General features: G+C 38.0%; 3 protein-coding genes across 3 annotated transcripts; all 3 read left to right on the top strand.

Moving 5' to 3' along the window:
• The first annotated feature begins 12,762 nt into the window (after positions 1–12,762).
• On the top strand, positions 12,763–13,239 carry LOC143539494 (uncharacterized). Its single transcript, XM_077032792.1, has one exon. It carries the CDS (start codon positions 12,763–12,765, stop codon positions 13,237–13,239), a length of 477 nt encoding a protein of 158 aa, XP_076888907.1.
• A 3,837-nt stretch (positions 13,240–17,076) lies between these two features.
• On the top strand, positions 17,077–21,139 carry LOC143539518 (E3 ubiquitin-protein ligase RHF2A-like). The gene is made up of 9 exons (XM_077032811.1): positions 17,077–17,246; positions 17,676–17,813; positions 17,900–17,946; positions 18,029–18,091; positions 18,182–18,290; positions 18,376–18,710; positions 20,326–20,433; positions 20,508–20,802; positions 21,014–21,139. The coding sequence occupies exons 1-8, from the start codon at positions 17,241–17,243 to the stop codon at positions 20,791–20,793; spliced, it is 1,092 nt and encodes a 363-aa protein (XP_076888926.1). The 5' UTR covers positions 17,077–17,240; the 3' UTR covers positions 20,794–20,802; positions 21,014–21,139.
• Positions 21,140–23,992: 2,853 nt separating this feature from the next.
• On the top strand, positions 23,993–26,626 carry LOC143539517 (fasciclin-like arabinogalactan protein 17). The gene is made up of 2 exons (XM_077032810.1): positions 23,993–25,301; positions 26,510–26,626. The coding sequence occupies exons 1-2, from the start codon at positions 23,993–23,995 to the stop codon at positions 26,581–26,583; spliced, it is 1,383 nt and encodes a 460-aa protein (XP_076888925.1). The 3' UTR covers positions 26,584–26,626.
• The last annotated feature ends 284 nt before the right edge of the window (positions 26,627–26,910 follow it).

Genomic DNA, 26,910 nt, shown 5'->3' with positions numbered 1-26,910 from the left:
GAATGGATGAGAATTCCGTTGATCCATGGAAGTCAAATGAATACGTGAGAATAAAATTGTTATTTATTCATAATTTATTCTTGTATTTGTCTCTTTAGACCTGTAAATATCGTTAATTAATGTTAACCATATTCATATTCATCTCATACATTGAAAATTGTTTATAATTAATTTAATAAAAAAAGGGTAGATATGACCTCATTATATATATAAATATTTTATTATACTGACATAAATACACACATAATTTTTATATCCATAATTTAGGTAATTAATTATTTAATTAAATGATTGATTAATATGTTTTGATTACACTGACATAAATAAGTTTTTTCATTAAAAATAGAGTTAATGGCCATTTTCGTCCCTGTGGTTTGCTACTTTCGCCACTTTAGTCCAAAATTTGTATTTTTGTCAATTTAGTCCTCATAGATTTAAATATTAGCCAATTACGTCCTATCCGTCTAACGGCATCCAGCTATGCCGTTAGTTTAAGGGTATTTTTGTCTTTCTCCTTTTTATTTTGAGTTATTGGTCATTTTCGTCCATGTGGTTTGATACTTTTGCCAATTCAGTCCAAAGTTTGAATTTTTTTCAATTTAAGTCAGTTTTTTTCTATAACCCTAGAGAGCATTATCCAAGCCCAAAACAAGTCTGCATTTACTCTATCTACAGCAATAATCACACCCCCTCCTCTCGTATTTAGTTTCTAGACGGTTCCTAAACTCTCCCCCATGGTAGAATTCAATGGTAAAGTGGTCAAAGCAATTCCGTGAAACCGAATTGTACGCAAAAACTAAAAATCGTTTCTTTGATGAATGCATAATATTTAGGGTTTAGAGATTAACATATCATAACGAAAATCTGGGTCGTAATCAACTATTATACATTAATCTACAAAATAATTTTTAGTTTTTTCTGTATAATTCGGTTTCAGGGAATTATCTTGGCCACTTTACCATTGAATTCCACCATGGAGAAGATTTTAGGAAATGTCTAGAAACTAAATATAAGGGGGGGGGGGTTATGATTACTGTTGTCAACAGAGTAAATGCATACCAGTATTTGAGGTTGCTCGATGGGTTTGGACTTGAATTATGCTCTTCAGGGTTATAAACAAAAAACATAAAAAATAAAAAAAAACTGAATTAAACTGAACATTAATTTGACAAATTTTCAAACTTTGGACTGAATTGGCAAAGATATCAAACCACAGGGACTAAAATGACCATTAACTCAAAATTAAAAGGAGAAAAACAAAAATACCCTTAAACTAACTGTAACACCCCGACCAAAGGCGGATTATACATCGGGGCGCCACATATTGTTTCATCAATCGTGACACTATTGGGTGTCAATATTTAATAAATATATTCATTCGCGCACGCGCAGAGTAAACACAAGATAACATAAATCATCATAAATCAATATATTATAAATCATAAAAATAAAACAGCAATAACTTGTCTTGATACATTTTAATCTAGGTCCAAAATAAAGAAAACTTCCTACGTGTCCACAAGCTCCAAAACAGCTACTGCAAACCTGAACATGCGTTAAAATAAACGTCAAACACTTGCGTGTTGGTGAGAAATCAAGTTTAATAGTTAATACATAGATAACAATAAAATCTGCGCGCAACACGTGTATGTCTGGTGTTTAACAAGGGTGTAATCAGATTGTGAATCAAGCCTAAATAGATCATAGTTCATAGTTCAATCCGTACTCCCAAATGAGCACAAAAACAAGAAAAACATCTGTGCAAGTGTAAACAAAGAAAACCGTAAACGATAGGTCTCCCGTGTTCATCCAATGGATCCATGAAAACTTCGGAATAGGCCGAACAAAGCGGTTAATGATACACATACAAAATAAACAGCCAGGTAAACGTCCTCAACACATGGGATACTGCGCGACTAAAGTTTATAAACAAGTTTAAGACTCTAAGTTTGTATGAACACATGAACATCCCAAAACATTAAAAATAAAAAGGGATTAGGTACGAGATTACTCACTTGATAAACGATGTGAAGATAGGTAAGGCAAGAACCAAACAAGCAAAGTTAACCTATAATTAAAGATTATCGTTTTAATGATTTGTTTTAAGTCTTGATTATAAGTTAGCATAATTAATAAGTAAATTATATTATATATTATATATTACCGGAAAAGCAGGGCAGAACAGGGAGGAAGACGAAGGCAAAGAGAGATGAGACGGCAGAGGAAGAACAACGGCAAGGAGCAAGAGAGAACATGAGAGTTTAATTTAAGTGTTTGTGTGTGATGTGTTAGGAAAGATAATGTTATTATTTATAGGAAAACCCTAGGGAACACAATCCCTAGAAAAGAGAAAAAGATCTCCAAAAAGTAAAAGATTCCAAAAGCAAAAGATATCAAAAGATATGGCAGCTGCAGGGGGCAAAGGAAAAGCTGACAGGTAACAGTAACAGGCATGGGCGGGTCAGATAAAGGTACTGGTCAAGCATGGAAAAGCAGATCTCAAAAGATTATGTCAGTCACTTTTCCTGTCAACCAATGGGGTTGGTGCGCATGCTGCGCCAAAAGTGGCTTTTCAGACATAAGATAGGTTAGGTCAACAGCACAGAAGATAAGATAACACAAAAGCAAACGGCTAGGTTAAACAGAAGAAAATACACAAGGGTTAAGCGCGAGAAGGCATCGAGCACGAAGGCAAAAGTGCGCGAGCGCGAAGGCAGACAGAACCAATCTTAACGCGTCACGGGAAGAATTACATTTCTAAGCGCGCCGTGGGAAGAACTATATTCCTTAGCGCGTCGCGGGAAGAACAGTATCCATAGCGCGCCGCGGAAAGAACTAAAATCCTTAGCGCGCTGCGGGGACAGTTCGTCTCGCGTATCGTAGTAACAGGTGGTCTTCACGCAGGCTTCCTTGTAAGGAGTCTGGCGCGTGGAGCTGCGCAGACAACCTTAGGCGGGAAGAAACAAAGGACAAGGAAAGAGTTAGAAGAAAAAGGGGGAAACAAGGCTTAAGGGCGGGACGGCGACAAGAGGGAAAAGAAGGCGGAAAGAGAGAAGAAGAGGGACGGGACGGCGGAAAGGAAGAGAGAAAGAGGCGGGAAGGAAAATATATTATTATTATTAAAAGTAAAATATAAGTATAAATAAATATTAAATCACAAAAGAAAGAGATCGGGTCAGAGAAACGGGTACCTGGGTCGGGTCGGATCGGGGCAGATGTCACAGTCTCCCCTACTTTAAGAAATTTCGTCCCGAAATTTATCTCGAAGTAGGCTGCGCAGAGAACAGGTGCGGGTACTTGATCTTCATTTGATCTTCCCTTTCCCATGTAAACTCGGCTCCGCGCTTGGACTCCCAGCGAACTTTCACGATAGGGATACGACTGCGCTTGGTTCGCTTAACCTCGCGATCCATAATCTCAACAGGCTTCTCAACGAAATGCATAGATTCATCAACTTGAACTTCATCAAGTGGAATGTGAAGGTTCTCGTCAGCTAAACACTTCTTGAGATTGGATACATGGAACGTTGGATGCACATTACTGAGCGCGGGCGGTAGGTCAAGTCTGTAAGCAACTTTTCCTATACGCGCGAGAATCTTAAATGGTCCAACATATCGAGGAGCAAGCTTACCTTTCTTCCCAAAGCGGACAACACCCTTCCAGGGCGACACTTTGAGGAGAACGAGATCACCAACTTGGAATTCGAGAGGCTTTCGCCTGCGATCTGCGTAACTCTTCTGTCGGCTTCTGGCAGTCAGCAGATGATCACGGATCTTGGCGATTTTATCGGTTGTCTCTTGAACAAGTTCGGGTCCTGTGATTTGAACTTCACCCACTTCGCTCCAGCAAATCGGGGAGCGGCATTTACGACCGTAAAGTGCTTCAAATGGGGCCATACCAATACTGGAATGATAGCTGTTATTATAAGAGAACTCGATCAAAGGTAGGTGTGAATCCCAATTACCTCCAAAATCAAGAACACAAGATCGGAGCATATCCTCAAGAGTTTGAATAGTTCGCTCAGACTGTCCGTCAGTCTGAGGATGGTATGCAGTACTCATGTCCAAGCGAGTTCCTAGCGCAGATTGGAGAGATTTCCAAAAGCGAGATATAAAACGGCCATCGCGATCGGATATGATGCTCAAAGGAGTACCATGGCGGCAAACAATTTCCTTGACATAAAGCTGCGCGAGTTGCTCAACACGGTAGTTTTCACGAATGGGCAGAAAGTGAGCAGACTTAGTCAAACGATCCACTATTACCCAAATGCTATCATGTTTGCTTGCTGTCAAAGGTAACTTGGTAATAAAGTCCATCGCTATACCTTCCCATTTCCACGTAGGAATTTCTGGTTGTTCGAGCAAACCAGATGGGCGTTGATGTTCAGCTTTTACCTTAGAACAAGTCAGGCATTTAGCTACGAACACAGCAATATCCTTTTTCATACCGGGCCACCAATAAGTAATGCGCAAATCCTTGTACATCTTATCAGCGCCAGGATGAATAGAATACCGAGATTTATGCGCTTCACTCAGGATATCAGCGCGAAGATTCTCATCAAAGGGGATCCAGATGCGATTAAGATAGCAGAGAATTCCACTCAGATTAGGGACAAAGTGCGCTTCCGCGCCACACGCTAATTCGGCGCGAAGGTTACCATTACTGATGGATGCGCGCTGCGCGTCACGAATGCGTGATTCCAGATTGCTCTGAATCGGCGCAAAGTGAAGCTGGGTGCGCGGCAAGATACAGTTAAGCTGGCAGGGTTTTCGGCTGAGCGCATCGGCCACCACATTAGCCTTACCAGGATGATACCGGATCTCACAATCGTAATCGCTGATGAGTTCGTTCCATCGGCGTTGCCTCATGTTAAGTTCCTTCTGATCAAAGATATGCTGAAGGCTTTTATGGTCGGTGTAAAGGATACACTTAGTACCATAAAGGTAGTGTCTCCAGATCTTTAAGGCAAAAACAACTGCACCAAGTTCGAGATCGTGAGTTGTATAATTCTTTTCATGAATCTTGAGTTGCCTTGATGCGTAAGCGATAACCTTGCCTCGTTGCATAAGAACACAACCGAGACCTTGGTTGGATGCATCGCAATACACGACAAAATCATCATTACCCTCAGGTAGCGCAAGGACAGGAGCTTCACACAACAAACGTTTGAGCGTCAGAAAGGCTTCTTCTTGCTTCGAGCCCCAAATATACGGTTTACCTTTGTGCGTTAGAGCTGTTAAAGGCAAAGCGATATTCGAGAAGTTCGAAATGAAGCGCCGGTAATAACCAGCTAAGCCCAGAAAGGAACGGATTTCGGTAGGAGTAGATGGCGTAATCCAGTTCTTGATTGCTTCAATCTTGGATGGGTCGACATGAATACCCATCTTGTTTACAACATGACCAAGAAACTGTACTTCATCAGACCAAAATTCACACTTGGAAAGCTTGGCAAATAGCTGCTTGGCTCCAAGCTTTTGCAACACCAACCGAAGATGTTGCTCATGCTCGGCCTTGGTCTTAGAATACACCAGAACATCATCGATAAACACGATCACGAATTTATCCAAGAAAGGCCTACACACCCGATTCATTAGATCCATGAAAACGGCGGGTGCGTTGGTCAAACCGAAGGACATGACCAAGAATTCAAAATGGCCATAACGAGTTCGAAAAGCAGTCTTCGGAACATCTTCATCGCGGATTCGCAACTGGTGATAACCCGAACGGAGATCGATCTTGGAAAAACAAGAGGCACCTTGGAGTTGATCAAAGAGGTCGTCAATACGCGGTAAGGGATACCGGTTTTTAATGGTGAGTTTGTTCAACTCGCGGTAATCAATACACATGCGAAACGATCCATCTTTCTTTTTAACGAACAACACCGGAGCACCCCAGGGCGAAGAGCTAGGGCGAATGAATCCTTTAGCAGTCAACTCTTGAAGTTGGCTGGCCAATTCTTGCATCTCAGCGGGCGCAAGACGATAAGGAGATTTAGCTACGGGGGAAGCACCAGGGACAAGATCAACACGAAACTCGACTTCACGAGCGGGAGGGATACCAGGAAGATCATCGGGAAAAACTTCAGGGAAGTCACGCACAACAGGGATATCGCGAAGCTTCTTTTCTTCAGCAGGTTTAACCACATGGGCTAAAAATGCAATACACTTCTTCCGCATGAGTCTTTGGGCTTCGGCGCAAGACATAAGTTTAAGACCGCAGAAGGGTTTCTCGCCGTAGATATGAAGATCACCATTTTCTCGAGGTATGCGAATCATCTTCTTGGCGCAAATAACTTCGGCGCGATTCTTCGAAAGCCAGTCCATACCAATGATAACATCAAAGCTTCCAAGAGGCATGGGGATGAGATCGATCAGAAAATCGTTTTCGTTAAGGTTAAGCGTGCAATCCTTGATCACAGAGTTTATTAAAATAGTTTCACCATTAGCCAATTCAACTGAAAAATCTTCTTTTAAGTTATCGCGCGGTCGCGCAAGCTTCTGCTCAAAGGCGCGAGAGATAAAACTTCGATCGGCGCCAGTATCAAAAAGTATAGAAGCATAATTTCCGTTAAGTAAAAATGTACCATTAACTACGTCATTATTCGCTTGCGCTTGGTGCGCGGTTATATTAAAAGCTCGTCCGCGCGTCACTTGGTTCGAAATCTGGTTCACCGGATTCGCTTGCGTAATCTGAACTTGTAGTCTAGGGCACGCGTTCCGGAAATGACTGGGATCACCGCAGTTAAAGCACGATCTGGGTCGTGGGTTTTGGTAGGTTGGTTGAGGGTTTTGCGCGATTGGGTTAGCGAGAGGGACTCTACAGTACTCAGCAGAGTGGCCAACGCGGCCACAACGGTTACATTGTCGACACGGGGTTTGGGTTGGGTGATGAAGTCTACAGATTGGGCAAAAGGGTTGGTTTCCGGTGTAAGGTTTCTTGACTGGCGGGGCAAGGAGTGCTGGATTGGTTAAGGCATAGTTGTGGACTACAGGTGTCGGGTAGGCTGACAGTGGGTTAGGCGCATAAACTGGGTGTGGGTAGGTGGGTTGCTGGACAATGGGCGAGTTGGTAAGCGCGTAAGCTTGTCTGCGCTTACGTTTCTGGTTATGGTTTGAGGGTTCTGGTTTGGTTTGTGTTGGTTCAGGGGCAGTTTTGGTGGGTTTGGTCTTCTCAGTTCCCCGCAGGAACAGGGTTCCTGCTCTGACATGGTTGTCGCTGAGCACAGCGGCCAACTCAATGGCGTCAGGGAGGGTTACTGGGTTTCTGGCCCATACAGAATCTTGAATTTCCATGGGGAGACCCCCAAGGAATTTCTCAATTGCTTGGCGGGAAGGGGTAACAAGGTGAGGGACCAGTAAGCTTAACTCGTGGAAGCGCGTCGCGTACTCGCGCGCTTCTCCACTATATTGCTTCAGGTTCCAAAATTCTTCCTCCAGACGCTTTACTTCGTTGGGAGGGCAGAATTCTCGCGTCAAGAGATCCTTAAATTCCTCCCAGAGTATGCTGGAAGCAGCTTCTGCGCCACGCGCATGGGCTACTCCATTCCACCATGTAAGCGCTCTGGATTCCAGGACACTGGAGGCATATATGGTTCGTCTGTCTGAGGGGCATTGGGTATGGAGGAAAGTGTTTTCTATTTTCTCAAGCCACTGGAGCATCACGGTGGCTCCTTCAAGACCTGTGAACTTTGGAGGGTTACCCGCGTTAAAGGACTTAATGTTGTAACCGGAGGTGTTGGTATTGTTTTGGCTCAAAGCTTGGGCTATTGCGGTGGCCATTTCCTGGGAACGTTGCTGTCTACGCCTGTGCGAGGCTTCTCTCCTCTGATGACGGCGAGATAGTGGAGGCATTCTATAAAAGTTTTAGTTTTGTTAATATCTTGGTTTCAGCGCAAAGTATAATCTTATAAAGCTTGGTTTCGCAGAGTTAGATACTATCAAGAGTTAAAGTAAAATAAATGACTTTAAATGCAGACTTAATAAAGGTAACAAATTCGAATCGAGAATCGACAATTCATGTATCACCATGACCTTCCAAATTCTCAATTTAAAATATACGAGCAAACGAGTATTGGAGATTGACGATTCATGTATCACCATGACTTTTCAATCTTCAATATAAAACATACAAGAAAATGAGTATTGGAGGTTGACAATTCATGTATCACCATGACTTTTCGGATTTTCAATCCCAACAAACGAATATGTAAGTAAAATCAATAAAAATCGAAATATCGCAGGATAAAACATAAAATCATATACTGCGTCTGCGCAAGCATATTTATAAATAACGAGTAATTAACAATAAGCGCGCAAACATGAGATTTCTCTCATGCGCGAGAAGGGACTCTTAGGTATTCTAGGCCGTTACGTCTAACCACCTATCCTAAAGTCAACGAGCTCTGATACCAATCTGTAACACCCCGACCAAAGGCGGATTATACATCGGGGCGCCACATATTGTTTCATCAATCGTGACACTATTGGGTGTCAATATTTAATAAATATATTCATTCGCGCACGCGCAGAGTAAACACAAGATAACATAAATCATCATAAATCAATATATTATAAATCATAAAAATAAAACAGCAATAACTTGTCTTGATACATTTTAATCTAGGTCCAAAATAAAGAAAACTTCCTACGTGTCCACAAGCTCCAAAACAGCTACTGCAAACCTGAACATGCGTTAAAATAAACGTCAAACACTTGCGTGTTGGTGAGAAATCAAGTTTAATAGTTAATACATAGATAACAATAAAATCTGCGCGCAACACGTGTATGTCTGGTGTTTAACAAGGGTGTAATCAGATTGTGAATCAAGCCTAAATAGATCATAGTTCATAGTTCAATCCGTACTCCCAAATGAGCACAAAAACAAGAAAAACATCTGTGCAAGTGTAAACAAAGAAAACCGTAAACGATAGGTCTCCCGTGTTCATCCAATGGATCCATGAAAACTTCGGAATAGGCCGAACAAAGCGGTTAATGATACACATACAAAATAAACAGCCAGGTAAACGTCCTCAACACATGGGATACTGCGCGACTAAAGTTTATAAACAAGTTTAAGACTCTAAGTTTGTATGAACACATGAACATCCCAAAACATTAAAAATAAAAAGGGATTAGGTACGAGATTACTCACTTGATAAACGATGTGAAGATAGGTAAGGCAAGAACCAAACAAGCAAAGTTAACCTATAATTAAAGATTATCGTTTTAATGATTTGTTTTAAGTCTTGATTATAAGTTAGCATAATTAATAAGTAAATTATATTATATATTATATATTACCGGAAAAGCAGGGCAGAACAGGGAGGAAGACGAATGCAAAGAGAGAGGAGACGGCAGAGGAAGAACAACGGCAAGGAGCAAGAGAGAACATGAGAGTTTAATTTAAGTGTTTGTGTGTGATGTGTTAGGAAAGATAATGTTATTATTTATAGGAAAACCCTAGGGAACACAATCCCTAGAAAAGAGAAAAAGATCTCCAAAAAGTAAAAGATTCCAAAAGCAAAAGATATCAAAAGATATGGCAGCTGCAGGGGGCAAAGGAAAAGCTGACAGGTAACAGTAACAGGCATGGGCGGGTCAGATAAAGGTACTGGTCAAGCATGGAAAAGCAGATCTCAAAAGATTATGTCAGTCACTTTTCCTGTCAACCAATGGGGTTGGTGCGCATGCTGCGCCAAAAGTGGATTTTCAGACATAAGATAGGTTAGGTCAACAGCACAGAAGATAAGATAACACAAAAGCAAACGGCTAGGTTAAACAGAAGAAAAGACACAAGGGTTAAGCGCGAGAAGGCATCGAGCACGAAGGCAAAAGTGCGCGAGCGCGAAGGCAGACAGAACCAATCTTAACGCGTCGCGGGAAGAATTACATTTCTAAGCGCGCCGTGGGAAGAACTATATTCCTTAGCGCGTCGCGGGAAGAACAGTATCCATAGCGCGCCGCGGAAAGAACTAAAATCCTTAGCGCGCTGCGGGGACAGTTCGTCTCGCGTATCGTAGTAACAGGTGGTCTTCACGCAGGCTTCCTTGTAAGGAGTCTGGCGCGTGGAGCTGCGCAGACAACCTTAGGCGGGAAGAAACAAAGGACAAGGAAAGAGTTAGAAGAAAAAGGGGGAAACAAGGCTTAAGGGCGGGACGGCGACAAGAGGGAAAAGAAGGCGGAAAGAGAGAAGAAGAGGGACGGGACGGCGGAAAGGAAGAGAGAAAGAGGCGGGAAGGAAAATATATTATTATTATTAAAAGTAAAATATAAGTATAAATAAATATTAAATCACAAAAGAAAGAGATCGGGTCAGAGAAACGGGTACCTGGGTCGGGTCGGATCGGGGCAGATGTCACACTAACGGCATAGCTGGATGCCGTTAGACGGATGGAACGTAATTGGCTAATATTTAAAACTATGGGGACTAAATTGACAAAATTAAAAATTTTGGACTGAAGTGGCGAAAGTAGCAAACCATAGGGATGAAAATGACCATTAACTCTTAAAAATAAAAAAATAGTTTGAACGGAAAATTTTTGCTAAGAATGAATTTCCAAGTGACATGCGTCCTCAATTATTTTACTTTGTTGGAATAGGCAGATGGTGGGACAAAGAAAAGTAATAATGATATGTTCTAAATTTAATTAACCCTTTGGCTCTTCACGTTCGTAAGCATTCTTGGCGTACAACTTGTCAGCTTACCGTGATCTGATCAACCAATAATCTCCCCTCATCAATCTTTTATGTGCGGCTCTATAATCCCTCCTAACCGAATCTCTTGTGACTTACACCGACTTCTCTCATGTTCAACTAGACTAGGAAATTCTATGGCTTCTTCAGCAGTATCATCATAAAACTCATCATCAATAATAGATGATGAAGATGTGCTAGGCAATGGAGTTTTAAAAATCTCTATCCAGTGAAGACCCAAGTTCAATCCCCGGTTGTGTCGTTTTAGTGTATATCGGCAATGAATGATTTGAGCTAGCCCTTGCGAAATTTTCAGTTCGAATCTCGAGCCCACCCGACGTTTCGTCCCACCGTGTGTTACACCAGAGAGTTTTGCTTTTATGGCTACACAACGATTGTCAAGTAGCAGCCGACGATATGATTTCCCGTATGAACGACCAAGCCAAACTCTAAAGCCCGCGCGAGCCCGATTAAGACAACATAGTCTGCCATATTTAGACAACAAGCTCTTAAAATTAGAGAGTGTGATAGCTTAAACACAAGAAAGGAAGTTATCATTCTAAGAAAAAATATAATAAGGTGCGTGGAACTCTTAGTCACCATAAGGTCCTGGGTTCAAATCTTACAAGAGGGGATTTTTCTCAAATGTTGAGTTTCCTCATGAATTAGTGACTTGGTGGTGGATATGATCGCGTGGTATCACTGGTGGCACGATGATACTCCATTGGTCGGTGAGTGATCCAAATTAGTGGTTCAAAAAAAAAGGTGCGTGGAACTCTATAGCAAAATTGGAAAAGCAACTCGCCTTTTCTAATATTAACCTGGGAAATTTGATTAAAGGATAGATGGGACGAGGTGATAAACTAGATTTTGGCTAGACCGTTGGATCGAGTCGGAGCCGCTGCGGGTGACATTCCCTAATTTTTTTGTGTTGGAAAAGGATAAGACTTGTTTAGTAGCGAGGTGCTATGACCAGGTCGGAGACAATATTGTGTGGAAATGGCGCTGGAAGAGCAGATCTTTAACTTATGAGGAAACTTTAGATTTGGCAACATGTTTGAATATGCTGCTGCATTGGTATGGTTAAATGATTCATCCGGAACTTTTTCGGTTGCGCCCATGAAGAAGTTGTTGTCCGATTCATCCAACTCTCTCATCTCGTTTGCCATGAAGTGGAATAGTTGGGTTCCTAAAAAAGTTAACATTCATCCTTGGAGAGCCGAAATGGAGAGGAATTCGTTTCTAAAAGCGCTTTCAAAAAGAAACATTGAAGTGGGATCGACGAATTGTAGATTGTGTGGGGAGCATGAGGAAACGAGTGAGCATCTCTTTACGTCTTGCTTTGTTGCCTCGGCGGTTTCACAAGGAGTTAGTACGTAGTGTCATCTACCTCCTATATATGCTTTCTCGGTGGATGATCTCCTCAAAGTTCATGAAACGAGTGATTTGGGCTATCTCAAAAGTAAGGTGTTATATAGTATTGTTCTAGCCGTTTGTTGGCGTATTTGGAAGACAAAAAATGATCTCATCTTCTCCAGCAAACCGGTTTGCTTATCTAAAATAATGGAAGATATAAAATCGTTGGGTTATCTATGGATCAAGAATCGTTCTCCCCTTAAAAGCATTTGATGGATCGATAGGTGTAATTTTATATTGTAATCGTTTCTTGGTCGTGTTTTTGTTTATAGCATCTTGCTAGTTGTTTTAATAAAATTTGTTGTTCAAAAAAGGCAGATCAATGGTGGGTTTATTTATAAGTTTAAATTAAATTAGTTATATCTTTAATTTAAAAAAGTACGTATATAAGTATATTATAATCATCATAAGTCATAAGACTACACAAGAAGCCATATAACCATAATAATCTGAGTTCGTTCCATATAATGCGTCACCGTCAAACCCTAGCCTTCCATTACCTCCGTCTAATTCCTTAATAGCACCTCTCAACGTTCCACCAATTTAATCGGTCGTCGAATCATTCACCCAAACCCTAACTCCGGCGACCGACCAAATCCCACACCGTTCATGATCCATCAAATTGATCACACCAATCTCCAATTCAACCCTCACCATGACAAAGCCCCAATTTATCATCTCTCGCCGTTCGCCGGACGACCGCCGTCAACTGCTTCAAAATCACCCGACTCGTCGAACCCACCGCGTCGGGGAGGTTGTCGGCGGCGCCATGGCGGAGGTGGCCGCGGTGTGCTGCTGTGTCCCGTGCGCGGTGGTTGATTTCATGGTGCTGACGATGTACAAGGTTCCTGCGGGGCTTTGCCGGAACGCGATGCGTAAACGGCGGCGTCGGAGGCTGATGATGCATTATAACGGCGGTGGTCGGAACGTGGATGATGAGTCTGGGTTGCTTACGACGGCGACGGTGGAAACGTTCATGGCGCCGGCGGCGGCGGATAAAGATGTGGTGGCGTTTGAGAATGAAATGTGGGTTAAGTTCTCGGAAACCGGGTTTTGGAGGAGTCCGTCAAATGTCGGAAACGCAACGGAAATGATATCAAGTGTTGTTTCGGCTTCAAATCGATTACAATAAAGTGTTGTTTCGACTTGTACTGTACAAGCTGTAAATGATCCTCAAACTTAATCAGGGTTTGTTTGGATTCATTTTACAATATTTTTTAAACACTCCATGGTGGGAATACTATAATCCATGTGGTGTGCGTAATGTACAAGTTGTTAATGCATTATGTGAAGGTGGTATTATGTTCGGGATGGATGAAAAACTTATTATCTGAATTGTAACTGAAAAATCGAGTTAATTGGGAAATCGATGGTTCGGTTATTACATTTTGAATTTTTGATTGGGAAGTTTATGATTCTGTTATCTATTACCGTATACAATCGAAATAAACGAACTAACAGGTTGATTTGTTTCAATTAATTATGATGATTCACTCAAGTTAAGTGGATTAATGAATTTTATAACCTTTTCGAAGCATTGAAGTTTTATAACTTTTTACTGATAATTATGATTTTCAAACAAAATAGAATTACAAAGTTAATAACAATTTGTACAAAGGGTTGTACCGTCACTAGTACGTAAAATTCAGTGTATTTCTTCTATCAATATGTAACGTGTGGATCCATTTCGTAGTACTTATCTTCAAGTCACAAAATAGAACTAAAAGTTTGATAAGCAATGAAAGAAAAATGTACTAGTACTAAATCTTATATTAAACCTATAAACACTTTCTCTCTCGTATTATACAAATTTAGTTTACGCTGTTAAAAAAAACTGAGTTTATTATTTGCGCAAGGGAGAAAACTTAACGTGGGGCTTTAAACGAGTGATTTATTTACTTATGTTGTCGATATAAAGATAAAATCATTAGAGGGGATCAACACAAAGCCAAAAAAACATCTCTAGACGTAAGTCTAAATTTTTGTTTCCCGTCTCTATCTTTTATTAAATAACTTTCTATGCTCTATTAAATAAAACTTTACATAAATAAATATTTGTCACTTGGATAGTTGGCTCAGTGATAGAGGCTTATGCCTTTTGACTGAAGGTCAAGGTTCAATTCTTGGACATAATGTTAGTTCAGAAATTGATGTAATTTAAGAGTAGTGTGGTTCGTCAAGTACGTTTCTATTGACAATAATATATCATAAGTGTTCTAATAACAGTTTTGATCTATCTAATTTCATTGGTTTTGATGTTTTTCTTGTTCGGAAACTAGATTCATTTGAATTCAAGTTGGATTATGAGATAACATGAATATTTTAAGGTTTTAAGTTTGATTTTTATTGATGTTAAAGTACAACTACAAAATCAATCTATATAATTAACTTCAAAACTTACCATAATTCTTTTAATAAACACCACCACAAGTTTTTGTGGACCGAGTCACCAAAGTAGCAGATAGTCAGACACTCCATATTTGTAGGCCCAATTACTAACAATCCGACCACATGCTCCATAAGCCCATCTTCATGTAAATATGTAATCAACGATTCAAATTCCGAAGGTAATAGATAGATGGGCTTGTATTTTAGAATGTGACGTTGGGCAATAACTAGGGGTGTTCAACGCCGGATTATCTGGTTTTCAGATATCCGAAAATCGGATATCCGAAAAGTTTGATTCGGTTATTGAAACGGATAATCTGAATTATAAAAAAAAGAAAATAATTTTTTTATGCATATATTAAAACTAAACATGTGTTCAATTTTCCAAGTTTTCAACATTGAGATCAATAACACATTCAAGAAATTCATGAACAAATTCAAACAACCAAAAACATCCCGAACAAATTCTAAGAAAAATGCCAAAATTAGTTCGTAAACAATTAAACATTTATAATGGGAAGGGAAACCCTAAAATTAAGTTATAACTTATAATATTTATTAATTATTTTTATTTTTTAATTTTCGGATATCGGATAATCCGATTATTTGATTTTTTTCAGAAATTGATATCCGAATCCAAAAATTCGGATTATCCGGTTTTCGGATATCCGATTTCTCAGATATCCAAAATTTCAGATAATTAGAGTTGGTTTCGTATCCGGATTTTTTTTAGCACCCCTAGTAATAACTTTCTTTTTTTCAAACGTTTTATTTGATTTATTTGATAGGGTTGGAATTCGGTCAACACAAATAATACAAAGAAAATAATAATATATTCACAATTATTATGATTATTGATAGACAGAGTAAAGAGTATATGGATCCACCTTTTGCTTTGGGAGCCTCCTTTGATGCTCATTGACCTTTCATTTTTCAAACACCATGTAATCACATTAACACCACCCACTCATCACAAGAAACAATCAAACTTTGCTTTTGAACATTCAAAATTTATTTAAAGCATTTTAAAAAACAATTGTATTTCTTTATAAATGCCAAACTTCGTCTAAATTCCACTCAAAATTAATATTATTGTAGCTAAAATTCCGAGTGCATATAAATGTTACTATAAAAATAGAACGCACTTGTTTTAGTAAAAAATAAAATAAAATAAACTTGTAAATCACTTCAAAGGAAGTTGATGTCCTTAAAAAGGGTATTGTAACACGGGGTGAATTAATGTACAATAATCGCTTAACATATATTACATACGCAAAATATATTCAACGTTAAAAACGCTAAAACGTTCAAGCCAAAATTCTCAACCTAAAACGTTCAAGGTTAAAAAATTTGTTTTAACATGAACTTGTTGTTTGAGTTTTTGCTTAGAAATACATGTAAAAATGTAAAAGACAATCCAATAAAAAATTAATTTTATAAAAAAATATATTATTTTTACGTTTTAGTTGATTTAAAAAGAATTTTTTTAGTGAAAATGGCTTCTACGAGTGTTTTTATGTAAAAACTCTAGAAAGATTATGTAAAAATGTGTTTTTTAAATGTAAAAACAAATTTTTTATTTTTATTTTTTTGCATGTAAAAGAAATGGTTCTCAGTTTCCCATTTTTTATGGTTTCTTTTTAAACTTGTCACTATTTTTATATATAACAATTACACACACACATATGTAGGGGGAGAGGTATTTTGAAAACCTTGTTGGATTTAAGAACTTAATAACTTCATTCACATCTAATTAAATAGAATAGATTATTTGGTTGATTTTAAATGTGATTACAAAATTAAAGTAGAAAAAAAATAAAGATGTACAGTGACTACACAAATTTAAACATCCATTACACATGTGTAATAAGTCGACTCGGTGCGTAAAAAATTATATAATTTTTTTTACGTATATGTAACCTACATATATTACGTATGTGTAAAAAAAATAATAAAAAAAAAATTGTTACATTGAGTTATTTCGAGTTTTTAAAACTCATAGTGGTTCTCATTTGAAATTTACCCTATATGTAGGTATACATGTAAGACAAGGGCAAATACCGGGTTGATTTAATTGATAATAATGCATTACAATATATAAAGAATGATATGCAAACCCTAACCACTTAAGGTGGGTCAGTGGGTTCACACTACATAATATAATCCAATAATATATATATTAAACATATAAAGTAAAAAATTATAAATATCATACTCGTCTAGACTTAAGAGCCATCTCGAACACAATAAGTAAAGCTGAGTCTTGATCTCTCGTTTATTAAACAAACTTATTTTAGACTCGAGCTTCAACTATAGCTCATTTAAGCTCATCTAGATTCGGCTTTTATCAAGAGCCAATCAATTAACCAATGCTCACAAACAAATTAACTTATTTAGCATGTAACACGTACCTTAATTGATTACACATCTAAAAATTTATGTAGTCCAATAATAATTGTTTTTCTGGTGAGAGATATTTTAAGCAACCCTAATTTTCTTATTTTAATAATCATATAAAAAATAATTAAATTAAAAAGAAAGTGGACCAATGGTATTGGAACAATCAAAAGGTAATGTGGTACTTCCATCTTCCATCTCCTCAAACCCTCCAAACGCTATCTTCCCTCTCAAATCTTTCATGGTTTCCACAAATCTTGATTCTCTTTTTAGGAAATCATAAAAATTTAATCTTTATTCCAACCCAAAGCTTTTAGGGTTCTTGATCACAACATTTCTTCCATTCCCATGGAGGTAATTTCACATAAAACTCATCTCATGAAAATCTTTAACCTTAGTTCCTTTTGTTTCAAGGGTTTATTGTGTTTTTTCAGATGCGTATTTGTTATATGTGTTGTATATGTTTTGGTTTGCTATTACTATTAATCTTTTGGTGTTTTTCTTTTTTAACATAATTTATGGTGTATTTGAGTCTTTTTCAGTTTTATTGTTTTAGAATTAGAGATGGGATTGAATATGAGCTATGTAATTATCAATTTTTGTATAAAGATAAAGGCTTTTGCCACCAGTTGCACATAATTGTTGAATAAAAGGGTTTATAGTTGTATAAATTGGAACTGCATTGGGGAAATTGTGGATTTTATATTCCTTTATGGTTAATAACTTAATATTAAGATTATTATTAAAGTTTTATAATTTAATTGGATTTTATGGTATTTTTAGGTTCCAAAAATGGCAGATGGAAAGAATGAAAGTCATTTGACTTCACCTGCAGCTTTTGTGGAAGGAGGGATTCAAGAAGCTTGTGATGATTCTTGTAGCATTTGCCTTGAAGCTTTCTGTGATAATGATCCAAAAACTGTATTAATATTTTATTATTATATTCATGCTTATTGATTTAAATGATGTTGTGAATACACAGTTCATGCTAATTTATGTAATTTTAGGTCACTGGCTGCAAGCATGAGTTTCATCTTCAATGCATTCTTGAATGGTACAAAACATTCCTTAAAAAATCAAATATAATATGGCTTAAAACTTAATATGTGACGGTTTTGATATGTTTTTGATAATAGGTGTCAAAGAAGCTCTAATTGTCCTATGTGTTGGCAAGAAATTAGCCTAAAAGATCCATCAAGGTGGCCCTTTTTATATTTATTTTTATCTATATTTAGCTTTTCACGTTGTGTGCGCATGTTTTGATGTGCTAGCGCGTGTAACATTTGCAGTCAAGAATTATTGGAGGCGGTTGAACAAGAAAGACGGGCTAGGTTCAACCCAACAAGAAATTCAACAATATTTCATCACCCGACTCTTGGTGATTTTGAGCTACAGCATGTATGCCACTTTTGTAAAGCAAATAGTTGACTTTTGATATTAAAGTTTTGACTTTGACTTTGAATGATTTGACTTTTGATTTCAGTTGACAGTTGGTGTTAACGGTAGTGAACTTGAGGACCGAATCATCCAACATTTGGCAGCTGCAGCTGCCATGGGTAGGACCCACCACCACATGGGTCGAAGAGAGGGGTCAAGGAACCACGGGTCAACAGGTCAAAGTCGTCCACAGTTCTTGGTGTTTTCAGCTAACCCTAGTGGACCTTCTGGTGGTCCTGTTCAAGAGCAAGCGGCTGCTGTTGACTCTGTTAGGGCACCAGCTTTATTTACAGCTCGTGGGGGTGCAACGGTCCAACATATGACCTCATCTGGAACCGCTAACAGGTCAAATAGTCAACATTTGACTTCGATTGTTCATAGGTATTTTAAAATTGTTCAATTCTTGTGTGCATTAATAATTATACATGCTCAGGTTCTTAATGTTACAAAAGGGATAACCGCTTAGGTAATTTTTGTAGCGAGAATTTAGATTAAGAGAGAACTGTTATTTCTGTTCCCATGGTTTGCTCTTTTTTTGCCATTTCTGTCCAAAATTTTTTTTTAGTCATTTTCGTCATCGTGGTTTCATTTTCTTGCCATTTCAGTCCAAATCACTAACTCTGTTAGTTTTAGTATGTTAAGTTAGAATGAAATGACAAAAATACTCTTTTAATTAAATAGTGTAAACTGCCATTTTTGTCCCTGTGGTTTGCTCACTTTTGCCGGATCTGTCCAAAATAAGCTTGTTTTTAGCCGTCCTTATGGTTTCTAATAGTTGTAATTTCCATCCACTTAACTAACATCGTTAACCCTTGTCAATTAAGATAGTGCAACTTGACAAGAGTGCCCTTACTAACATTATTTTAATAAATTATATATATATTGTCGGGATTCTTATGCAGGGATCACAAAATCAAATAATGCAACGGGTATAGATAATTGTACGAACAGATCCAGATCTGCAACTTTGTTGGGATTCGTATTGCATGTTTTAACAAAATCTTTTAGCAAAATCTGCAACTTTTGCTCTGACTTGTTATGACAAAACCTAAAACCTAATCCTTTATAAACAACAATTATATATAATTTATAAACAAAATCTTTGTCATAACAAGTCAGAGCAAAAGTTGCAGTTTTTGTTAAATGATTTTGTTAAAACATGCATAAGAATCCAAACAAGGGGGCAGATTTGGAGCGGTTCATACCTTTATTTATTTCCGTTGCATTAATTGATTTTGTTAAAACTTGCATACGAATCCCTACAATATATATAATTTATTAAAATGGTGTTAGTAAGGACACTCTTGTCAAATTACATTATTTATATCTAGAAGGGCTAACGGTGTTAGTAAAGTGGATGGAAATTACAACTTTAGTAAACCATAAGGACATAAATGGCAAGTTTATTTTGGACGGATTCAGCAAAAGTGAGCAAATCAAAGAGACGAAAATGACAGCTTACTTTATTTAATTAAAAGGGTATTTTTGTCATTTCATACTAACTTAACAGACTAAAACTATTGAAGTTAGTGATTTGGACTGAAATAGCAAGAAAACAAAACCACGAGGACGGAATGACTAAAAAAATTTTTTTGGATGGAAATGACAAAAAGAGCAAACCACAGGGACGAAAATGACAATTCTCTCTTAGATTAAACTATATAGGTTTTGTCCTATAACTAAGGTAATTACAAAGAACGTCCTTTATTTGAAACGTTGTAACCGGAGTTAACTTTTCACATTAAGTCCAGTCATGTGCTTTGCACATGCTGGTCATTTAACGGACTATTTATGTAGTTACCTTAGTTAAAGGACATAACCTGCAATTTTTAGTAAACCTAAAGAACAAAAGGCGCAATTTACTGTATTTTAATATCGATTTTGGCATATATCATATTTAGTAAGTTTCTAGGGGTATATAACTATATATGACATTTCCCATTCTTTACTTTCGCAATTCTTTTTAAATATTAAAAGTTGTTACTTTAATGTACAGAAGCTCGAGTAGTCTATCATCCTTGCCTGATCAGGATCGGGCAGGACCATCAGACTTACAAGCAGCTTCGGATACATGGAAATCAAGATTCAGTGCCTTCTCAACTAGGTATTTAAGTTTTGTAACCTGTTTTATCTAAAAATATGTCTAAATTCTAAATCAAGTTTATATTTTTATTAAAGATATAAAGAATCACTTTCGAAGAGTACACGCGGGTGGAAAGATAAACTTTTTAACAAAAGTCCATCCATGTCAAATATTGGGTCGGAAGCAAGAAGAGAAGTTAGTGGTGGCATTACTAATATGTCTAGCATGATCGAGCGCCTTGATGTTCAACAAAATAATATTCAAGATCATGATGATGAGGATCACGAGGATGACGATGAATCGAGTAATTTAGTCCAACGGGTTTCAGATGCACGAGAACGTAACCATAATCGTGTTGAGACAGCTGGTATTAATGTTTGACCAATAAAGGTGAGTGCTACGCTTGTCATGTCTTTTGACTTTTTGTCACATGGTCGAGCATATATGTTCTTATTATTACATTACTTCATTCTCTAAAAACATCTATGTTTCTTGATTAATATATACATTTTTTGTAGTCAAACGGGCCGTATTTATTTATGTTTTTCTCAACATGGTGTTTCTTTTTTGTTAAGGTTTTCTTTATTTTTTTCTTTTGCAGATTGTCTGAAACACGTTTCTGCATTACATTATCTGGTGGACGCTCGTAAAACTTTTAAGTTCTGCTTGTAAATCTTTTGGTATTTTGGTTTGGATTCGTATCGCTGGTCAGAATCTGAAATGTTTTATTGCATTATTAAATCTCTATGAACTATATAACCATTAGTTTTGTCGGGCTATATCAGTGGGCGGTATAGCCCGACAAAACTTTTGTTGTGTTGATGAAAATTTTCTTCTTGTGATAAGAGGTTATCCACCAATAAATTTAGAAACTCTACTACTAATCTACTGGTGTTGAAGCATGCATCTGCTTTTCTGGGCTTGGTTCAGCAGGTTCGGGTTAATTAGTGTTTGTGGTTTATTTATTTGTAACCCATTTATTTATGTCTTTTAAAATGTGTTTATGCAATAAATTAAAAAGTCGAAAATAAATTGGCATGTCTAATTTTAGTTTATACAGATTGTGTTTTGTGTCAAAACTGTAAATACACGTGTTCTGTACGAGTCCAAGAAGGTGACACAGTTTTAAGGTTCACGCTGTGTTTAACCTGTCAATCTGTGAATACGGTCTGTTTATCAGTCCTAAACACGAATATAGAATGCAATCATAACCGTTACGAGTTGATGTTGGTCCAAACTAGGTAGTGCTTATAAAGTTTGTTGAAAAATGGGCTTGAATATAAAACTTCAAACATTCAGTAACATTTCTTTATTTTATAATAGCAGCAACCAAATATAGAGATAGACAGAAGACAGACTCCCACCAATGATTCATGATGGGACAAACTTGAGGTTGTTTAATATTGCTATAAACAAGTACTTTTGTTGTGTCTTTCTGATGATGTCTAAACTTGAGTTTGACCCATTTAAAGCTATATTTCTAAAATTTAGATAGCGTTAGGTATGTAGGAATAATAGGAGGATCGAATGATTTATTGTGTGGGAATAATGAAAGTGGTGTTTGGTTGCTTAATGGAATGGAATCATCCATTACACATAGAATCCTATTCTATCAAAACCATTTTTTCCCACCCTTTTTTTTCATTCCATTTCTCATTCACCCTATTTTCTCAACAACACCACCACTTAACAACAACCACCGCCACCACTACCATCGCCGCCACCACCTTACCACCAGCGCAACCACCGCCATCGCCGCTGCCACCATCATCGTCGTAACCACCGCAAACATTGTCATCACCGCTGGCTGATCATCAACACCACCACCACCGCTGTCGCTACCTGACCACCACCACCGTCGCCTCCACCCTACCATCACCATCACTACTAATGCTTCCACCGCCACCCCCATCACCGCCGTCGCCATTGAAGTTTTCTTTCTTTTTTTTGGGTAAAAAAAGTATTTTGAGATATGAGTGTTTTTATTTATATTTCATTCATACAATTTTTTTTGGATACCAAATAACATAAAGTAATAATTCATTTCATTCTCATAGGTTAACCAAACAAGACAAAGGAATGGTAATGATCCATTTTATTCACTTGTCCATTCCATTCCTTCTCCTATTCCATTCCTCCTTCATTTCATTACCTCCAACCAAACATACCTAGCTTTGTTGTTTTATTTCTAAAGCTTGAGTTTCACTTGTGATTAGTTTTTAAACTTGATTCGAGCATTACTTATTAAAAATTTATTTTTTTATATTTTATTTGTTTCTCATAATGTATTAATTAATTTCTCATAATTGTATATGTTATATTACTTATTATGGCAAACATAAAACTAGTATTTTAAATAAAAGTTGAATAAATAATAAGCTCGTTTAAGCTCACGAGCTCAGTTGAGTTAAACAAAGCTTAAGTTCGTTTAACCTTGGTCAATTCAAGCTTTTAGCCATCCGATCACAATAGCTCACAACCAACTCAGATACTTTACACCCCAATTTGTAGTAAAACCGCTTTCAAAATTCAACTACGCGTCTCTGTGTCAAAAATAAGAGTACAACAAAGCACACAAGTAAAAATACAAACAAGCATACATAAACATCTTGCGTATGTGAGTTTTTTCAGAGTGGTTAATATTGGATTAATCTTGAAACATTTATATCATTTATTTGCAACTAACGAGAAAGTAACCTATAAGACTCTCCGTTGTGGAGATAGAAAACAGGTGCCATAACCATAATCACCACCAAATGGTGCCGCCATTTCACAATACCCTAATCACCATGATAGCACCGAACACATTTTTCCCCTCCGGCACCATCTCAACCATGATGCTGTCCCCTCTTGGTGGATCGGGTCTACTTCAAACCCACCAATCATATTCAAACACAAACACATTTATTTACTTTTTACATTTTTTCTTTTATTTTAAATATTAGTTAAACCAAGTTAACCCACAATGCGTTAGTTTAATTATAACACTTCTGCATATATGGCAGTGACGTAACATGATAACTAGCTCTTGCTAGTTATCCCACAACACACTGCTTAAACATCATCAACCTAGCCTTAAACCCATAACCCAAATAATCTTAAAAATCATCATCAACCCATTAATCATCAACATTCTTGTATATAAAACTAGCTTAAAACATACTTAAACATAATTCATCATCAACGTCTCTTTTATGCTTTGAACCCCGTGTTATAATACTTTATTTAACAAAATACATAGCCTGACCAAAATAGTAAAAACTTATTGACTTTCAAAACAAATTAAAAAGTAACCTTTTATAATTTTATTAGTTTATTACCATTTATATTAATTTGGTTCACGTATTAATGTAATAACATGACCAAGTAGAGTCGGCGTCAGTATCTCTTCACGGGCCTTTGTCCTAAAACGACACCAAATCACGTCGTTTCACATTTCTTTTCTTCTTCTCTCTCTCCCCCTTCATTCCGCCATAACCAAAACCTAGAGAGAGAGAGAAAGAAAGCTCAAAACTCAAAACCAACATAAACCCACTTTTCTTTAACCTCAATACCACAACCCATCACCAGATTTAACACCATGGACCCCCAGATCTATGGTGCATTGGGGATCTTGTTCTTGATCTTCAATCTTATACCCATGTCAGCCGTTAATGCTTCTCCACCCATCAATTCCAACTCGGTACTTGTGGCTCTGCTCGACTCGCACTACACTGAGTTATCAGAACTCGTTGAGAAAGCCTTACTGCTACAAACCCTAGAAGAAGCTGTGTCCAAACACAACATCACCATTTTCGCACCGGTTAATGAAGCTCTGGATAAACATCTAGATCCGGAGTTCAAACGGTTCTTACTCGAACCCGGAAACGTCAAATCGCTGCAGAATCTGCTGCTTTTTCACGTCATTCCGTACCGGGTAGGGTCGGATGATTGGCCCGGGTCGGGTTCTGTTGCCGGATCCGGGTTTGGATACGGCCATTACGAGACACTTTGCTCAGAGGAAAAAGATAACCGGTTACGGTTAACCGGAGAAAACTCCGGCGAGAAAGTTGTCGGCGGGTTGACTAAGCTGACCCGACCCGACGACGTGGTCCGACGCGACGGGTTGATCCATGGGATTGAGCTATTGTTAGTACCAAGATTGGTACAAGAAGCGTTTAACCGGAGAAGAAGCTTGACGTCAATCTCCGCCGTGTTACCTGAAGGAGCTCCGGTGGTGGATCCGAGAACCAACCGGTTGAAAAAACCGGCTCCGGTTCCGGCCGGTGCTCCACCGGTGTTACCGGTTTACGACGCGATGGCGCCGGGTCCGTCGCTATCTCCGGCGCCGGCGCCGGGACCCGGCGGCGCACACCGCCACTTCGACGGCGAGAGTCAGGTGAAAGACTTTATCCAAACCCTACTTCACTACGGCGGTTATAATGAATTAGCGGATATATTGGTTAACTTAACGGCGTTAGCGACGGAGATGGGGAAGTTAGTGTCCGAGGGTTATGTTTTAACGGTGTTGGCCCCGAACGATGAAGCGATGGCTAAGTTAACTACTGATCAGCTTAGCGACCCTGGTGCGCCGGAGCAGATTATTTATTATCATTTGATACCGGAGTATCAAACGGAGGAGAGTATGTATAATTCGGTAAGGCGGTTTGGTAAGGTTCAGTATGACACAATGCGGCTTCCGCATAAGGTTGTGGCGGAGGAGGCAGACGGGTCGGTTAAGTTCGGGTCGGGTGAGGAGTCCGCGTATTTGTTTGACCCGGATATTTATACGGATGGGAGAATATCGGTGCAGGGGATTGATGGTGTTTTGTTTCCGGTGGAGGAGAAGCCGGCTGGTGATGTTGTTGCTGTGGCGCCGCCGGCGAAGGTTGTGGTTAAGCAAAAAAGAGGTGTGTTAAGTAAATTGATATTTGTATGATTTAATTTAATCTTCTAATTGCAAGTTATAATTATGAACAAAGCACAATTAACCTTAGGATTGTTGGGTCTGGTTTATATATTAGTTGAAGTGTAATATGTCATTTAGGTTAGCCGGTTAGGTTAAGTACTACTGTTTATGCACCATAGGGTTAGGTGGAATGTTTAATGGTCTAGCCGATAGATTGGAACTTGGACCCGACCATGTAACCCGACCCAACTGAAGCAATTCATATGGTTTGGTCGGTTTGATGGTTATACTGTTTGGCTCATGGTTTCGTTTGGCATTTAACGTTCCCATAGACAATTGGAACTTGAAACTTGAGCTGTGTAAAGTGTAAACCAAACCGGCAATTTAACCCTTTTATTAATTTGTTTAATTTTTGAACTAATTGGTGATATATCTATTATATATACAATAAGCTAAAAATTTTTATACAAACTTATGATTTTGAAAAATATAAAAATTTGGCTCCATCTGCCAAACTGGTAAAACGGTCTAGTCCGGCTGACCCTCCTAACCCAACAGGTTTGGTTTGTCGTTTTCAGAAACAATAGCTAATGACTTGGCCTACCCGTCGTTAATTTCTTTTAAATCTTTTTTTTTTAAATTGAAGAGATAATCAGGAGATTAACATATGTTTTTACCTCTATAATAATGTCTTGAGACATGTTTTATTTTTTATTTGTACACTCATTTTTTTAGCTCTACAAAAATATTGGTCACATTTGTTAATTTCGTTATCTTTTCCAAAAATTTAATTTTCATTTATTTTTGATAAAACAAGTTTTAAGGAAATCTGCTAATAAAAATCCCACTGGTCATAATGTTGTCTCCATAAATCCAGCTGGAATCCATGTTCTTCAATATCTACCACAGAACAGATTGCAGTATCTCCTTTGACAACAACTTGTTTTAGTATGACCTGTAATCATGCATCACCATGTTGTACCACGTGCATTAATGCTTGTACTCTAGGACAAAAACATTAACTGTCACTGATCCTTGATATTTCATACTTGGGGCCCTTTGCTGCCTTTTGTTTTTGTCATCTTTTTCAAAGGTTATCTGGTAGGTAAATCTTTTCGCCGACAATACCGTTGTATGACGAGTTGTACATTGTGCATTGTAACTAGTACATTGTACTCAATTTACAAGCTCTTTGTTTGCCAATTGCAGGGAGGCTACTGGAAGTCGCATGTTCGGTTCTTGGAGCATTGGGGAAGGATTCTCAATTTACAAGCTGTTATTGATAGATGATTGTATTTTATATAATTGCAACAAAATGCATAAAAATGGAAAAACGATAGCCATATTGCTGCAGTCTAAAAGGTGAGCAAAAATTACATTTCTATAGCAATAACATGTCTAAAAGTTTATCTTCGTTTATTGGTAGAAATGTCGTAGTGTACAAAAGTTCACTTGTGTAATAATACGTTCATATGGGTTCACCAGCCTTGTTCGCACCCGAGCTCATTTATTAAATGAGATCCAATTTAGGTTTGGGCTCCAGCTATACATACACGTAGGAGTGTTCACGGTTTGATTTAAAAGTGTTCTTAACTTTCTGACCACAGCGA

Source organism: Bidens hawaiensis, unplaced genomic scaffold (genome assembly GCF_021521415.1).
Source record: "Bidens hawaiensis isolate Kalapana, Puna unplaced genomic scaffold, B.hawaiensis_p1.1 tig00011901_1, whole genome shotgun sequence".
Classification (NCBI taxonomy): Eukaryota; Viridiplantae; Streptophyta; class Magnoliopsida; order Asterales; family Asteraceae; genus Bidens; species Bidens hawaiensis.
Note: the sequence above shows the minus strand (reverse complement) of the source record. Positions and strands in the feature narration are given on the sequence as shown.

Coding starts and splice junctions, on each gene's coding strand:
- LOC143539517 (XM_077032810.1), top strand. CDS start 23,993: ATGGACCCCCAGATCTATGGTGCATTGGGGATCTTGTTCTTGATCTTC. Junction 25,302..26,509: donor TGTGGTTAAGCAAAAAAGAG/GTGTGTTAAGTA, acceptor TGCCAATTGCAG/GGAGGCTACTGGAAGTCGCA.
- LOC143539494 (XM_077032792.1), top strand. CDS start 12,763: ATGACAAAGCCCCAATTTATCATCTCTCGCCGTTCGCCGGACGACCGC.
- LOC143539518 (XM_077032811.1), top strand. Junction 17,814..17,899: donor GTGATAATGATCCAAAAACT/GTATTAATATTT, acceptor ATGTAATTTTAG/GTCACTGGCTGCAAGCATGA. Junction 20,434..20,507: donor TTCAGTGCCTTCTCAACTAG/GTATTTAAGTTT, acceptor TTTTTATTAAAG/ATATAAAGAATCACTTTCGA.